Source organism: Bolinopsis microptera, chromosome 3 (assembly GCF_026151205.1).
Source record: "Bolinopsis microptera isolate Bmic1 chromosome 3, MBARI_Bmic_1.0, whole genome shotgun sequence".
NCBI classification, from domain to species: domain Eukaryota; kingdom Metazoa; phylum Ctenophora; class Tentaculata; order Lobata; family Bolinopsidae; genus Bolinopsis; species Bolinopsis microptera.
This window is the reverse complement of record NC_087074.1, coordinates 4,290,633-4,306,504: the sequence shown is the minus strand read 5'-3', so window position 1 is coordinate 4,306,504 and position 15,872 is coordinate 4,290,633. Positions and strand designations below refer to the sequence as shown.

The 15,872-nt window shown below is 40.7% G+C and overlaps 2 protein-coding genes across 4 annotated transcripts in view; both read right to left on the bottom strand.

Moving 5' to 3' along the window:
- The window catches only part of LOC134812866 (uncharacterized), a 912,489-nt gene that overhangs the window by 893,757 nt on the left and 2,860 nt on the right, over positions 1 to 15,872 (bottom strand). The window lies entirely within an intron of this gene.
- Positions 1,022 to 10,142, bottom strand: LOC134812868 (frizzled-8-like). 3 transcript variants are annotated; one of them, XR_010159970.1, is made up of 7 exons: positions 9,957 to 10,142; positions 7,472 to 9,793; positions 6,938 to 7,012; positions 4,587 to 4,694; positions 4,336 to 4,445; positions 2,876 to 2,965; positions 1,022 to 1,107 (listed from the first exon to the last, which is right to left on the bottom strand). XR_010159970.1 is itself a non-coding variant. In XM_063820455.1 (2 exons), the coding sequence occupies exons 1-2, from the start codon at positions 10,120 to 10,122 to the stop codon at positions 8,259 to 8,261; spliced, it is 1,701 nt and encodes a 566-aa protein (XP_063676525.1). In that variant the 5' UTR covers positions 10,123 to 10,142; the 3' UTR covers positions 7,451 to 8,258. The 3 variants fall into 3 exon arrangements, 1 of the variants encoding a protein (XP_063676525.1); XR_010159969.1 differs by lacking the exon at positions 6,938 to 7,012; XM_063820455.1 differs by lacking the exons at positions 1,022 to 1,107; positions 2,876 to 2,965; positions 4,336 to 4,445; positions 4,587 to 4,694; positions 6,938 to 7,012 and having other exon boundaries at positions 7,451 to 9,793.

The following is a 15,872-nucleotide window of genomic DNA, read 5'->3' as shown; positions in this document are numbered from 1 at the left end:
TACAGATAAAGAGCTAGTGTTCAAGAAGCGTGAAAAGCGCGAAGGGACGAGATCTCACAACTAACTATGTCAGTGGGGCGTCCTCTGGGACAGCGCTTCACAGTTCACTGTTCGATAGTTCAACACCTGCAGCTTTAAACTGTTTTTAAAAGTAAGTACTTAACGTCATTGAAATTATCACCTCGCTAAACTGGCACTAACCTGACTCCGACAGTACTGGCACATGATACACGTTGGGTGACAGGGCTTGCTAAACTGGCACTAACCTGACTCCGACAGTACTGGCACATGATACACGTTGGGTGACAGGGCTTGCTAAACTGGCACTAACCTGACTCCGACAGTACTGGCACATGATACACGTTGGGTGACAGGGCTTGCTAAACTGGCACTAACCTGACTCCGACAGTACTGGCACATGATACACGTTGGGTGACAGGGCTTGCCCTTGATAGCTAGTATTCCACCTCTGATGTCAATATCCCGCTTGCAGTACCAACACGGCTCTGTGGAGTTCATTGTAACTCTAAGGTACGTGACAGTTAATGTAACTCAAACTTAACCAGTGTAAACTGTTGGTTCACTATACATTAAAACCCCGCGGAGTTTGGGAGAAAGGAAAAGCCGCAGTAAATCGGGGTTTGGATTGTTTACATTATGTATGGTAGACCTAATTTGGGGGAAAGGGTTGCGGGTTATAAAGTCAATGAGTTGTGAGCAGAGTAGTACACACTACACACTACACACTGTGAGAACGGTAAGCTGTAAGCACTAGCGAGGCTACACAATCGTGTGCATGACTATCGAAACAAAATGAGGTACCAAGTAGTCCAGTTTCAATGTTTGTAAGTGGGAATCGGGAGAAGTTTTTTTTCGAATACATAGAAAGTTCGAACTGTATATGGTATAAAGGAATGTCATAGTAACCATGGTAACGCCTCAGTACATTAATAACACTAATAGAAAGCAGCGCGCTCTTACCCGTGCAAATGTTGACAGATGATTTCCTTGATGACGTCATGTCCTTGTCAGAATGGTTGGAGGTTGGGGTGCGTTCCTCGATGGTTGGGGTAAATTCGTCAAATACTTCTTCACAAGCTGAAGCATCTGAAACCAACAGTTTTTAACAGAATTCCACGACAAAAGAAAATTTACAAGTTGAATTTGCTAATGTGGAAAACAAGGAAATGTTTTAAAACTGAATGGAATTACCCAGAGGCAGGTATCGTGGCTGATTAGCAACCGGAGCGACTTCTTCAATCTCAATTAATTCGATATCATCAATTAAATCGAAGTCATCATCCGACTGATCCGCAATTATCTCCATTACTGTAATTTTCTCGCAACTTTCCGAACAGCTCCACGAAAAATCATCACAACTTTCCTCCTCCATGGATTAAACATAAAATAAAACAGACGAAAAAATATTTACAGCATAGCACATAATGATAATAGTCGCAGCTACAATTTCTCGATAACGAGAGTTAACGAGGAGGTTTCAGTGAAAGTGGACACAGAGTTTGAGGAAGCAACCGATCCGGCATGGTAATTAGCTCGGAGGATATTTTGCCATCCAAAAATAGGATGCTTCCACTAAATGCAAGTGTAAGATTTGTATTTCCATCATGTAGATTTAATGGAAGCTCATTTATTGACAATTTGACAGCTTAATAAGCAGTTTCAAAGCATTTTACGTGAATTTGAAATCGCCCTATAATATTACATGAAATTACATGAAAATGTGGTGTACGGTAACTAGGTTCCTGATCATGATTGATGCTGCATTATTATTTTAAAAGTGCCGCTAGAAACCGGTTAGGTCTATTTATGGCATACGCCCAAATGTTACGCCTTGCAGTTAGTCTGGTTTTTATGAAGCCCATGTAATGCATAAACCGATGTGCATTATTTCCCAATAGAGCATTAAATTGTATTCAAGGAACTTATAATAAGTTATAACTTATAATAAGTTATAAATAATAATAATTTAAGAAACCACCTAACTTGATCAGACAGTAATTCCGAGAATTAACGTACGATCAAGGAATTATAATGATTAAGATTCACTACGGAACTATTTAAGATATTCAAGACAAAGAAACAAAGTTGTGACAGGATGTCGGACTTCAAGCAGACTCAGTTAAAGTCTTCAAAGGAAGTAGGAGTTAAATGTCTATTTTGTCAAACACACGCGGCTAGAACTTGCAATATTAATCTGTCTACTCAGCTGTCTAATCAACTTCTCTGTAAACAGCTTTTATTAGAAGGTCCAGAAGTAAAAGCAAGATATATATCTAGCAGACTGCAGATAATATAGCAGGGCGTTTAGCTTCATTACTCTCTGAAGGTTCGGCAAACTCCGAGTTTTTCTGAAATCAACACTCCCAGAAATTTCTCAGACATAAGCTTATAATTCAATAAATGCGCTAATAATCTAAAGAAGCTACAAAGAACAGAGAATACACGCTCGAGAGAGCTTATTATCACACAGAGTACAAGTACAATAGTCGGTAATTGGGTAATATTGCGATGTTGGGGCACAATTGGGGCACAATTGGGGCACAGTCAGGGCACGAACCGAGTCTCAGTCCTGAGACAGTCATATACATTATGAGCAACTAGGGGTAAATGGTAAACACCAAGGAGATATGTATCAACAAACTGCAGAAAATAGCAAAACTCCTAGGTCTACTGAACTCTAAACTCTTAAAAGGTCTAATATAAAAGCTTCTAACTCGATAATTGATCTAATATTCTACAGAGAAACAAAACAAACACAATAAAATACACGCTCGACAGCTGATCATTTCGTGAGTACACTCGAGTACAATGTACAATGTACAATGTACTAAATATAGACCGGCCTAAACCTCACCTGATGATGATGTATGCTGTGTGGCTCTGAATCGCTCTGTGGAGCTCACAAACTGATCATTCTTCTCGCTGTCATGATTCTCTTCAGTTCCTGTACAGGATATTTCCTTTTAAATGCATTTTTGCAATTTTTGCAATTTAAGGGGTTTCACCCAACGTTATACTACATCACGTTCAAACTGATACTTTATCAATGTGCTGCGAGTAAAGAAATCAAAATTAAAAAAATTATATACGAAACAAATTTGATTGTGTGCTGAGTGATTTTAATGTAATAGCTCACTAAAGAAACATACGCCCAACTAAAAGTGAACAACTTTCCGAAAGTTTCATGTAGTGTTATAAGCATGCAGCTAGCAGACTCTGTGACTGTTATTAGAACCCAGAAAAGTTCCACAAATTGGACTCACGACTGGGTGGACGTCATTTTAAACAGCATGTTGTCGATAGGGAATTACGAAAAACACCGACCACCGCTCTAGAGTCGGTCAAGAAACAGTTTAGAATCGATTTAGAACCGATTAAGAACTTGGCAGAGGCCCTGCGAGGCTGGTTAGAAATTCTCAGACTACAGCTCAAGTGAGCTCAATATTGTAGTCGGTATGTAGGCAGTAAGTGACCGCTTTCGAGTAGGTGGCTAACCGGTAAGAAGCCAGTTTAAAGATAGAGGTTTTAACGGTTGTAGAGCGGTTCTCGTCCGGCTATAGACTGGCTATTGACCGGATCTTGACAGTGCCCACTGTTTTAACCTGCATTATTTATACACTACAGTTTTACCACTGTTTACCTTCTTTTGAAGAGTTCTTGTTTCCCTTGGTCCGACATACGAGAATGGTGAGGAGAGTTATTGAAACCAAACAGACAGACAGTGGTGTAGAATACTGATCCATCAATTGGTATCTTTCAACAGAAGGTCCGGGAATCAAGATCCACGGAAGGACGCTTTTAGAGTAAGTTCTTTTTGTCCAACATTGAACAGTCAGTGTAAAAAGGACTCAAGTCTTCAGCTAACCAGAACAGCTGGCCAAGCTAACGGAGAATTTGGCTCCCTCAGACTGGATTTTGTATCAGAAGGAGACGGTTCAACTTAGAAGAAATTTCGATATTTCTCGATACGAAGAATAAAGGAGATGAAAAATGCAGATCAATCCGGAATAGGAGGAACACAGCCCTTACACAATGCACATAGTCCTTAGTATTCCTAATATAAACGAGCCAATATCTTGCTTTAATTTCATTTCGAATTCATGAAATAGGCTTTGCCATAGTACTATAGTACTATATTTTGAAATGTAATTGATAATTCCAAGTTCTTAGGATTAGATTTGTAATCATATCACAACATAGTTTGAAAGCAAACTAGCAATAGAGCCATATAGCACATCAAAAGCCAAAACTGATTAAGTGATTCGGAGAGATAATTTATTTTAATTTATTTTAACAACTTAAAGTGTTACTAACCATGAGACCCCGTGCTAAATACAGATCCGGTGCTAGATGCTGCTGAATTCTGCCTATTCAGGGAACTGAGCGAGGTCTCATCAGCTTCTGATCATTTCCCTCACTGTAACCTGGAAGCAGGGAAATAAACTTTCGTAGCGGGTAACATTCTAAGATTGTAAAATTTTTTTCCTTAATTTGATACAAAAATTGAACATTTGAAAAGCTGTTTTTAAATAGATCACTCTATAATATATTATGTAAGTTTATACCTGAGTCGGTCGACATCGTTGGTGCTGTTTTATTTTGGGATCTTGTCTTCAAGGAACCCGCACAACTAACCGCCTCATAGACGTTAAAATTATCTCTTAACTCCGAATCTGCAAAAAATGCTGTATTATTATTAAAGCTGTGTGTTGGAAAGCATGACATGACCGTCACCGGAGGCGTCAAAAAGGTCAAAATAAGTAGGTGCCTGGTGCACAGGTGTAAAACATATGAAATGTGTCAGTAAAACGCGGTAAGCTGGAGTTAAGCCAAAAAATTACGTGTGCTTCAAAGAACTTTTGCATACTTAATGCTTCTTGCGCAGCTTATTTCGATTTGGTTCCACTAATTCAAGCACTTTGCTTGATACTCAGTAATTTTAGTTTATATCATTGCCGGATGTTAAAAAATGTAAGAAACGTTTCGAAAAATGTAAATGCCGATATGATATTGTTAGAGCTCACATTTGCCAAAGTCTCGGTAGATATAAATTTATAAGTCTGAAAAATGAAGCACAGTTACCAGTCAGTAAGTCAAGTTATTATTGAAACTAATTATGATCTTTACTTTTTACAGTGTTATATATTAACACATCAACAGTGTTGAACAAGTGTTTGTAGCTTCTAACAAGTTATATATTATGTAATAATATGTTACATTACTGCTGCTAACAACTCGTGGGGTAGAAACTAGAAGCAATTAAGTTGAATTCGTAGAATTCTTGATAAATCTGGTATTCGGGTATAATAATAGGCAACATTTTTATTCCCACTATGATACAATATCTTCCATTGTCATTAGCAATATCTCTTGAAAATATCTTTTAAATGTTGAGAAAATTCCGGTGTGTATACTGATCTATTTTGTCTCTGGCAACATTTTCCTGGCCTTCAGGTCGTTCAGAACTTTGAAAGACTAGCAGTAGCGACTGGTCCCTTAGCAATTTGAAATTCATTAAGACCAAATGTTTTCAGTTTTTTTGAGTGGACTTAAAAACTTATTTGCAATAATACGCACTCCAGCGGCATTAAAAGTGGTTTTAAAATTTGATTTAAGGATTTGAATTGTTCCCGCTTGGAACTGACATCACTAATTAATAAAAATAATAATTTAAATAAAATTCACCATCGATAGATGACGGTAACCACTTGATGGAGTAGGAGAGTAAAAGGACCATTAGATTTGGAAATTAGCCATGTAAGAGCTACTAAAGTAACTAAGTCACTTTGTATGAAGAATTAAGCAACCGGTTTTAGTAACGAATTTGAATCGTGGTGGATCGAAAAGCCTCAAATAATACAGGGCACAAGCATGTCAGTCACTTGACACCAAATGAGATCAGGTGATTCAGCGTCTAAACAAAGAGGAAACTTAGATTTAAGATCGTCAATTAGTTTCATGATGCTAAAAAAGCTAATGAAATCCTAAATTTAAGCGGGGATTTCATACTACATGTTTCAAGGGAGGCGTACATTCTAAATAATTATTAGATTTTAAAGTAAGCAGCATCAAAGTCTGGGTTTCAAGTAAAAATCAACTGAAGCTTTGTTTGCATGTACCCTCCCACCCTTAATGCTTAATTCCTTGTTGAATAAGCTGCACTATGTATCGACTAGGTTTGCCAGGTTAGCCAAATTAGAGAATACCTACTTCACAAGGCGTGTTCAAATTTAGTAATTATATAAATTTTGCGGCCCTTATTGTGCTCTCTACAGCCGGTTCGTACCTCGATTTCATAAGAAAAAATAAACGTCACCCATGGTTACCGTCATCCTTTTCAGTTTTTTTAATGTAATTCAAAATGTAGTTTTGAATGGAGTTTTGAGGGAGAGCTATTCCCGAATGCGTGCCGCACTTGGCTGCGAGATTGTCATCAAGTCCCAGCCAAGAAGACGGACCGGAGCACTCTACATATTTAGTATTGTGGACATGTAGGGACCTCACCACCTTGATCGGCTGTCCGACGTCTTCATTCTTCACCCAGTTAACACTTGATTAGGTAACCGTAAAGTCGGAAAACAATTGGAAACCCAATCAGTCTGTATTGATAAATTTGAACGTCAACTTCACCGAAATCGTAACAAATCATCACGAGAGTTCTAGTGATCAGCGTGAGAAATAATCTTGTGCAACTTCTGCAAGTTTATTATTATTATTCCCATTTTGGAGACAAATCAGAGTTGATATTACACGATAGACTGAGTTTCCGGCAAGAGTTGAGTTCCTTTTTGTGCGACATTGAATTTACTGAAACAAACCATGATTCAATGCTTGCATCATCATCTATCCTACCAACTGGATCGTTCACACATCAGGTAAGAATCCTAAGGCCGGGGAAGGGTTAGGAAAAGCTTACGTTTGTGTACTTTGGAAAAGATGTTGGAGCTGGATCTGATTGGATGAAGTAGTCGGTCACAGCCCCTTTGGTCGTCTGGAAGAACATGATAAGTTTGGATTCATCATTAATATCACGATAAGACTAAGATTTAGATGTTGTTGTCTAAAATCATTTAACAGAATTTTAGACTTTACCCGCTTTATCTGAAATCCCATTCTACAATCTGAAAGATCACAAGCTTCACTGCCATTTCATGATCTATCACCAAGTACTCAAGTATCAACCAGCACAATCCACATAAGGTACGACAGACAAGTTGTGGCACTACCACGTTGCAGAAAACATGTTAGGCACGCATACAGTGCATAAATGCAAAAGGTGCACTTTTAAAACTTCTAAAGTTCTTTTATAACGAAAGAAAAGACATCGATAATCGAATACAAATGACCGAATGATTGAATATAATCGACATATAATGGGCATCAAATTGAAACATTAACAGCATATTAACATTGCACCGTTTGTCTAGAACTTGGCGACTTGCCAACTTACCCTGTTCTACCTCCATGTTGAGGAGACAGCTGAGAGCGAGTAGCGCAGAACACAAATTAGAGAATTAGCAATAGCAGTATGGTCTTTGGACGGCGTTCGCGGCTTCTTAAAACTACAATCAACAATACATTTCTGACACTTCAATGGACTGATAAAGGACCCTCACGAGTGACAAAAGTAATGTGCGAAATATTCAATATATATATATTCAATATACGGATACCGTTTTGAATATAGTCCAGTTACGGAGGGGAGAGAGAAAGAACGTGCATATTACTGGATTGCCGGTAAATTTGAAGGCAAACAGAGTTTCTGGAGTTCGGAATCGAATTACTGATCCCCTAAAAGTTTGCAGCTTCAGTTGAACTTCGCACTCTCGGTGGAGTCCGTGCCAATAAGTAATATTCATTGAGAGTTGAGACCGGGTTGTAAACATTGACGATACTGCCGCGGCTAATTTAATAAGCCATTTCCTGGACCGTTTTTGTTACCCGCTTTTTGACCAGCCGTCGGTCAAAATATTGACCTTTGGTGTTTGTATTTTGATTCGTACTTGACATTTTACAATAAACATGACTCGTCGCTTTAATTTTTTGGTCCATTGGCTCGATGATCACTTTTCTCTTTTTCATAAAGATGTAGGTGCTAAAATAAGCAAAGCGTATTTAACGATAAATCCTTCAATAATAATTCGTGAATAATTCAGATCTAATGTAGATCAAATTTTAAAATTTGATGAAAACATTCAAATTTAAAGCAGACAAAAAACCAAACACAAGGATATATTTTAAACTTTCGTTTCTCCGGATCTGTGAGTGTACCCTTTTGCAAGCGGTACAAGCCGTTTAATAATGTCCAAAATACTAACAGTGTTCTTCAAATGACACGAAACTAAAATAGGTAACAATAGATAACAAGTATATTTCGTAATAAATATTCGCACATCAGGCCCGCAAGACGAATTGTTGTCGAGGATACCTGCTGTGCTATTGTCTGTGTGAGTGAGATTGTTCAGCTCTAGGCTGGTATAGTTTGTTTTGATGTTAGGGTCACAGTTTTTGTACCAATCTGAACGGTAGGTTAGTTCGTAGAACTGACAGAGTGTTTTAATGAGAGAGATGAGAAGGTAGCCGTAGGAGAATATAGCTGTGTTCTTCAGGCGCTGAACTGGTATATCGTGGGTCAGTCTGTAGCCGTCAATCCTGGAGATCTTGACGAGAGTGTAAGTTCCACAGAGGAGGACCACCCCACCTATACTGAGGAGCACACAGTTAGGTGTCAGATCGTAGGTTGCTAGGTTCTCGGGGTGTACTCCACCGGCCATACACCCACCGGATAGATCATCACCCTCCACTGCTCCAACAGCCAGGATCGTGATGGTGAGACCTCCAGCTAGTCCACCGATCACAAGATGCAGGTACCGGAACACTTTGAAGATGCTGCCGTCACTGCTCCAGTTCATCCCAAGCATCAGGAACCAGAGGAGGTTGAGGGTCACCCACCACAGATTAGCTGCTAGTCCGCTGAAGTAAGTGGCAGTGAAGGTGAGGTAGCAGGTAGGAGAGGGACTGTTGGTTTTCAAGTAGATCGGGTCTCCAGGCTTCTCCACGATGGAACACTTGAAGGGGGACTGGGGAACCATGACAGACAGGAGGAAGCCGGCTGCTTGGAAGAGGAAACAGAAGCAGATGATGACGATGATATTCTCTGGTTTGTTGACTTTTCCGTGTGATGTCACGACGAAGAGCATGACGAAGGAGAGTGAGAGTGCAATGCTTGACCATGCCATGATCCAGACTCGAGTGGTGTTTTGTTCAGAAACCGAGAAGAGTATCGGCTCGGAGCACTCCTCGTATTCTCTGATATCCTTCCTGCTAGCAACAGGAGTGGTTACCAGCTCGAGACCCCAGTTCTTGATTTCTGGATCATTGGTGTAGATTCCCGACCAGGGGGTGGAGATAGAGAGATCTCTGTCTTCGACCACTGGGTCCGTCTTCTTCTCTTCTTCCTGCTCAACTTGCTGAACTGGAGGTTTGGGTGGTTTTATCTTCTCCAGGTCAGCCAGAGTGAACTTCTCGTCTATGCAGAACCTGCCCCTCTTTTTCCTCGGCAGATCAAGGCATTCGAAGTAGAACGGCCATGGTATCCTGGCTTTCTTGATGAATGGACCACAAGATGTTTTTACCTCCTCGCAGAAGTCGTAACACGGTAGGGTGATATCGTAGCCGCCGGTACAGGCAGGGAAGAGGGTAGAGCAGATCATGAGGTCAACGTAGGGGTGGCACTCGCTGGTAGCTATGTCTGCATAGTGCATCTGTATCTCTGAAGGGAGGGGCTGATCAGTAAATGGGATACTATATAACTGGGATAGTGACTAAAATTCCAATAATGATTTCTCATGGGACCACCAAGAGTTTGGACAAATAATAACATTGGGTAGAGTTTCAAGGCTAGGAAACACGTACTGAAAAAGAAAACAACTTACTGACGACCCGAGCGTAACTATCCTCGTTGAACTTGTTCGGCAGCTTGGTCATGTTGAAAAACTTGGCGCAGTACCCCAGCGTGGGATTGCAGATCGGCTGAGAGTAGTATCCAGATCCAGTGGTGTACAGTGACGCCACAATCGTGCACCACAACAAAACATTCATGACATTATACTGTAACAATATGTAATGGTTAGTGTTAGCGCTAGCTCCAGGAGACATGGGAAAGTAGTATGGGTTCAGGTGTGAGAGTGGGTGAAAAGACGGGCAGTTTGTGGGTTTCCCTTGAATTTGTCAGGCAATAAGGATAATTGTCGGGGAATACCGACAAGAGTCGGTCTTTCCCTGTTCTGCGGGGAATACGTGATTATCACACAACATGAATTATTCCTTCTCGAACATGAATTAGCATAGACCATTGGTTGTAAGACATCCACATCAAGCGAACAAAGGTGTCAGAGAAATCCAAATTGAAACAATTCTTGTCGACTACAGACTACTGAAGGTAATTACAAAAACTGTTACAATTCAAAATACTGCTACACTCCACAGTAGACGGGTCCTGCCTCCGCGACACGGCGGAATACCACTGGAGTTTAGTAAATTGCTCAGGAAAGGCGGCAGCCGGCAACTCTTAATCACCGAACAATGAAAGTGTCAGGAAGCGTCATGAACACTGCATTGTTTGGGCCCACAAAATTAAGTACGTGGCACATGAGATAGCAGCCAGGTCTGAAACAAATTAGATTACACGGTCCAGACGGTGTCGTGGTAAAGAAGTAACTTTCTAATGCGCAGTCGACCGTGTAACCTGGCCCTCTCTAACAGAACTGAATAACACGAACAATATATATATAATATATATATAATGGTGCTCCTGGGGGTCTTTATTACGATAGTTACAAGTTTTTCAAGTGCGGTCCTCAGGCTGACATACGCGCCTGAAGAAAATTGGCTGTAACTTTTTTTGCTCAACAGATCCAGATTGGAAACTCTTTGGGGTGGTTCCTGACACTATGGACAACACATTCCTGTAAAAATCAGCTTGTCGCAAATTTTTTCCCAGACATTTTGCATTATTCCCTAACTAATAACGCTAATACCGTCGCTTAGGGGACGAATAACCAGTGATCTAAATATGAGATGGATCTGACATGATCTGACAACGGTCGAGATGATTAGAACAAAGCGAGCAACTAAAGATCGAACTGCCGAATTAGTCAAACAGGCGGACCACCTGTTACGGTCCATTGTCCGACCCCACCTCCCGCCAATTGTCCGGCAAAACTAATCTCCTGCTCAGCTGGCAACCGGCCTGGTCACAGAGAACGTTTTGTGAAAGAAAACAGAAAACACTCAGCTATCACAGAATCCGTGGTAATACCGCCCAAATAGGTTTACGCGAGACCGCGAGAGGGCTAAATCTAGCACGGTAAAAGACAGGTGGTAGGGTCCAATACACAAAGAGAGTCAGTAGAGCGGGGTCTGACGGTAGCAACGGAGCTTGACCAGGTGCATCTCTCTCTCTCTCTCTCGGGTTGTCCTGCATTAAAATATAGTATTACAGTATACCCTCCTGGGGCCCAGAATAATATGTGCCTCACATAGATATACACCCTGACACCTACACATATACACTTATTTTCAGAGCGACCGGCCCATCTAATGCGATTACTACGAACTTGGGTGAAGGACCAGTAGCGTCTCATGTAAACTAGGTGAGGGGACCCCAGGCTCTGGGAGCCCTCTCCTCTCATGCTATCAGGCCCTCTAATTTTATCTCGTACATGTGTCCCACCTGTTGTTGGGCACATGACCCCCGAGAGCGCCCCTGTAAATTCAGCGACATACGATGAGGGATAATCTAATAATGGTGGTATATTCTGAAGTCTGATCATGTCGCTATTAATCATCCGGATCATTAGTTACAGAGCCAGCCTTCTACCATGCTTCAATAAGGCAGCTTACTTGGGGCGAGTTAGCTCGACAATAGGCGGCTCTCTCCGGTCCGGCAATTCGAAATGCAGGTAGCTAGACCGCGAACAGCTGCTGCAGCAAGTAGAACACAGAGTTTGGTGAGTTGAAACTACATGCGATCACGTCCGTCGTAGAAATGGCGACAATGAATTAATGGATAATGATATGGGAATATTTGCTTGATTTTAAAAAATATGGCGAAACAGTTTTCCAAAAGTTCGCCATACGGCATAAGCTGCAACGTTTAACAATTCAGAACTTCGACATATTCAAACTTAATCCCTTTTAAAAGTTTTCACTCATAATATGAGGTAAGCAAAACTATTAAAACTTAGGGGAAGAAAGACGTTCATGAGTTAATACACCAGATTAAAATAAATTGGAGAACATAATTATTTTTACTATACATGGGTATGATATCGTTGTATTTTCCAACTGCCATAACAGGAATCCAGTAACGGAGGGAACTTGATACATGACTAAGGGTGTGCGGTGCAGACTTAGGAGTGCTAAGAGTAGCACCCTACCTACTTAATTAGTACAGCAGCAAGATAACAATCAATATAAATCACAACAAATTCCTGTCTGCCAGGGAACGGAAAATAATCAACGGCCAAAATGCTGACGCGGAGAGTTGAATTGTTATCGATTTGATCAAGCAGGCGAAATTAAAATGGTCTGTGTTGAGCTGACTGGAGTCACCCTGTCGAAATGTGAGACGGGTTAAACGGCCATGGAGTGGGAGACATGGGGAACGGGTCGAAGTAGGGGGATGAAGAAGCCACAAACTGCCGCCCGAAACTAATTCGTCTACAAAAGTTGATACACACTGGGCACATACACTCACAGCAAGCGTTTAAGAGTGAGCACAACATTGGCGGAGAAACTTGAAACTGCGCAGTGTTAAGTTTTAAACAGAGGAGACAGAGCCCGGCAGATAGTGGGCTGGAGGAGTCAAGACTATAACAAATCTCTCCTACCCCGACCAATCCGTGTCAAACGGCCTCCCAATTTGTAGACGGTATTTATAATTTGGGGTACACGTGACCGGCGGGACCACGTGTTCAGTAAAAAGTCCAGAGGTGGACTCGCAAAACAATAGGCACAAGGTTATTTGAATTAAGAGAACCTAATGAACTGGGTCGCTCAGCTAGCCTCAGAGCCACCTGAGAGAGATCCGGGGGCTAGAGAATATTTTCCCGTCCACCAGCTCTTTAGTAGCTAACAGATGGGTGAAAGGGGGCCCCCTATTCCCCCGATTCGACATCTTCAGCCTTTCTTTTGGACCTGAAATGCTCGGCTAGTCGCATTTGTAATGCGATTTCTATTATTTTCAAATCGAGTTATGCTACCTTCTCTCTGCTGCTGTTAGGGTTATAGTGATGAAGCCATATGCTCGTATTTTCTCCCCTCCGGTGATTCAATCGAATGTGCCCGAACCTAGTCTAAAATGTGATCCGATTACCTAGGGCCCCTTCATTTTCATGATCCGATTAGTTTGAATAACCCTGGTTGATAGCCAATCTAAACAAATAGAGTAGTCATAGGTTTTTCCTATTCAATCAATGACCTGACAAGGATGTCTCCTCATCAAATATGTACATGGATAAACCTCGAAAATAGAACAAGGAATTTAAACTCCGTGCGAGTATAAAATTTTCCATGTGAATTCATGAACTCAAATGATGAAATCACGTTCCTATGGTTGGCGTACAAAGTTCGTTGCAATGGGTTTGTGTTACGGCTACTGATTTCGAACAGATCAGAAACGTTCTCACTCTAAGAGAGGACCAGATTGGAACAAATTACAGCCAAGTTCACAGAACGGACATCGCACAATGGACCTTTCAAAACGGATAATATACCTCATGATAAATAGATCACTGAGGCTGGGACTGTATTTGATAAAATGAACCGTACGTTCGGAGCTTCTGATATAATACCCGATAACCGTTATAGTCATTCGTCCACTAACTTTGGGTTTGAACCTCGATTGGCTGAATTTAACGAACATGACATGATATTTGGCTGTAGGTACAGCCTGACCTCGTCAGGAGGGGTGGAAAAGAATTGGCAGTGGAAATTAATCTATTAACACTCGTAAATACCATCGATATAATGAGGCTCTAATATATAGATTAGCACTGTTCATTCTATGACTGCACAAACTGTTGACGAAATATCTTATATCATCCTGGGAAGGGTCCTACTGACCTAACCTTAACCCTTCCTGCAATGAACATATTTTATGAATCAAACAAATGAAACGTAATCACATAACATCTTTTGGATTTGGACAAGGATTGAAATTTAAGTAAGGGTTAGAATGTGTAGAGCTTTTGTTGTGTAAATAATTACCAGCAAACTTTATTTAATATTGACTAAGTGACTAAGAAGTAAGAACATCACAGATCATTGTGCATATCGGCAGAAATTTCCCGACGCCGGACTGAAAATTTGGTCGAAGTTGAGAATTTAGCAGATCTAAATCACTTGATGTTATGAGTTGTCTAAGACGGGGTAAGCTTACGTAGACGGCATACAAGCCATTATACTAATTTATAGACTATAGAGTCACTTAGGCTTATACAGCTTGGTTTATTCCTCAGCATATTTTGGGCTTTTTCTATTACTAATAGATGAAAAATCGCTACTTAACCAACTCTTTCGACCAAAATGATCCAGACTTTCGGGTAATTTGTCTCATTAGAGCAAAGGTAAAACGGAAAGAAACTCCCACAAACAGTGATGAGAATATTTTGAATTCGTCGTAAAATGGCCGTAACAGATTTTCATTTTTCTATTACTAATAGATGAAAAATCGCTACTTAACCAACTCGTTCGACCAAAATGATCCAGACTTTCGGGTAATTTCTTTCATTAGAGCAAAGGTAAAACGGAAAGAAACTCCCACAAACAGTGATGAGAATATTTTGAATTCGTCGTAAAATGGCCGCAACAAGATTTTCATTAGGTAACACAAACCAGCAAAATCTACAACAAAATGTGTGCGATAAAGGAAAGCCCTCCTTCCATATAGAATATAACAATTCGTCCTCTAGGGCAGCTATTGAGAATAATCTAAATTATCGTGAAACATCTGCCGTATGACCAATTTTCATTAAGCTAGACTGCAGTAACTGAAGGGAGGTCTGCTAGAAGTCGAGCTGCCCTCCATAAGCACCACTATAAGGGTTTACAGCCACGGATGGCACCCTAAATTGGGGTTCCCGCGGGGTACTCAAGTCTGGAATGACCACGTGATCCCAGATAGGATCAACTTATGGAACAAGTGGGAGTTGTAATGGTGGGGGTTTCAGACCCTAGCAGCTCTCTATGAGTAGACAGGTGGAGGTGTCTCCGTCCTGGTCTACTTCACTCAAGAAGCTGGACAAATATTAAATAGTATAGAAAATATGCACTGTTTATGATCGGAGGTCAGTTTGTGAAGGGGTGTTAAGATAATTGATTCTACTCCTTCAGAAATAATTATCATAGATAACAAGAATTACGACGTCTCTGATCTCTCCTTAAGACGTACATAATTAGTTTAGGGGACAAGGTCAGTAATGGAGACAAGTTCAGTAACAGAGACAAGTTCAGTTATTGAGACAATCTCAGTAACAGAGACAAGTTCAGTTATGGAGACAAGTTCAGTAATAGAAACAAGTTCAGTAATAGAAACAAGTTCAGTAATAGAGACAAGCTCGGTAATAGAGACAAGTTCAGTAATGGAGACAGGATTAGAGACGAAGACAAGGTCAGTTAAGACGATGGGCCTGTAACCTTGAGTCTGCACTGAATCTGTCGTCTATTACGTAAAGGATTCAGTGTTCCATCTAGCCCAAACTTTACAACTGAGCATTGACTGCTAAACATTCAGACGCTGTAGAAATATCAACCTCTAGAGCTCTGTGGAAAAACAGATGGCAATAAAA

What these genes read in the sequence shown, in the direction of transcription:
- LOC134812868 (XM_063820455.1), bottom strand. Translation starts at nt 10,122, where the DNA reads ATGAATGTTTTGTTGTGGTGCACGATTGTGGCGTCACTGTACACCACT. An exon ending in TAGTTACGCTCGGGTCGTCA is followed by an intron (nt 9,794 to 9,956) that starts GTAAGTTGTTTT and finishes CCCTCCCTTCAG; the next exon opens with AGATACAGATGCACTATGCA.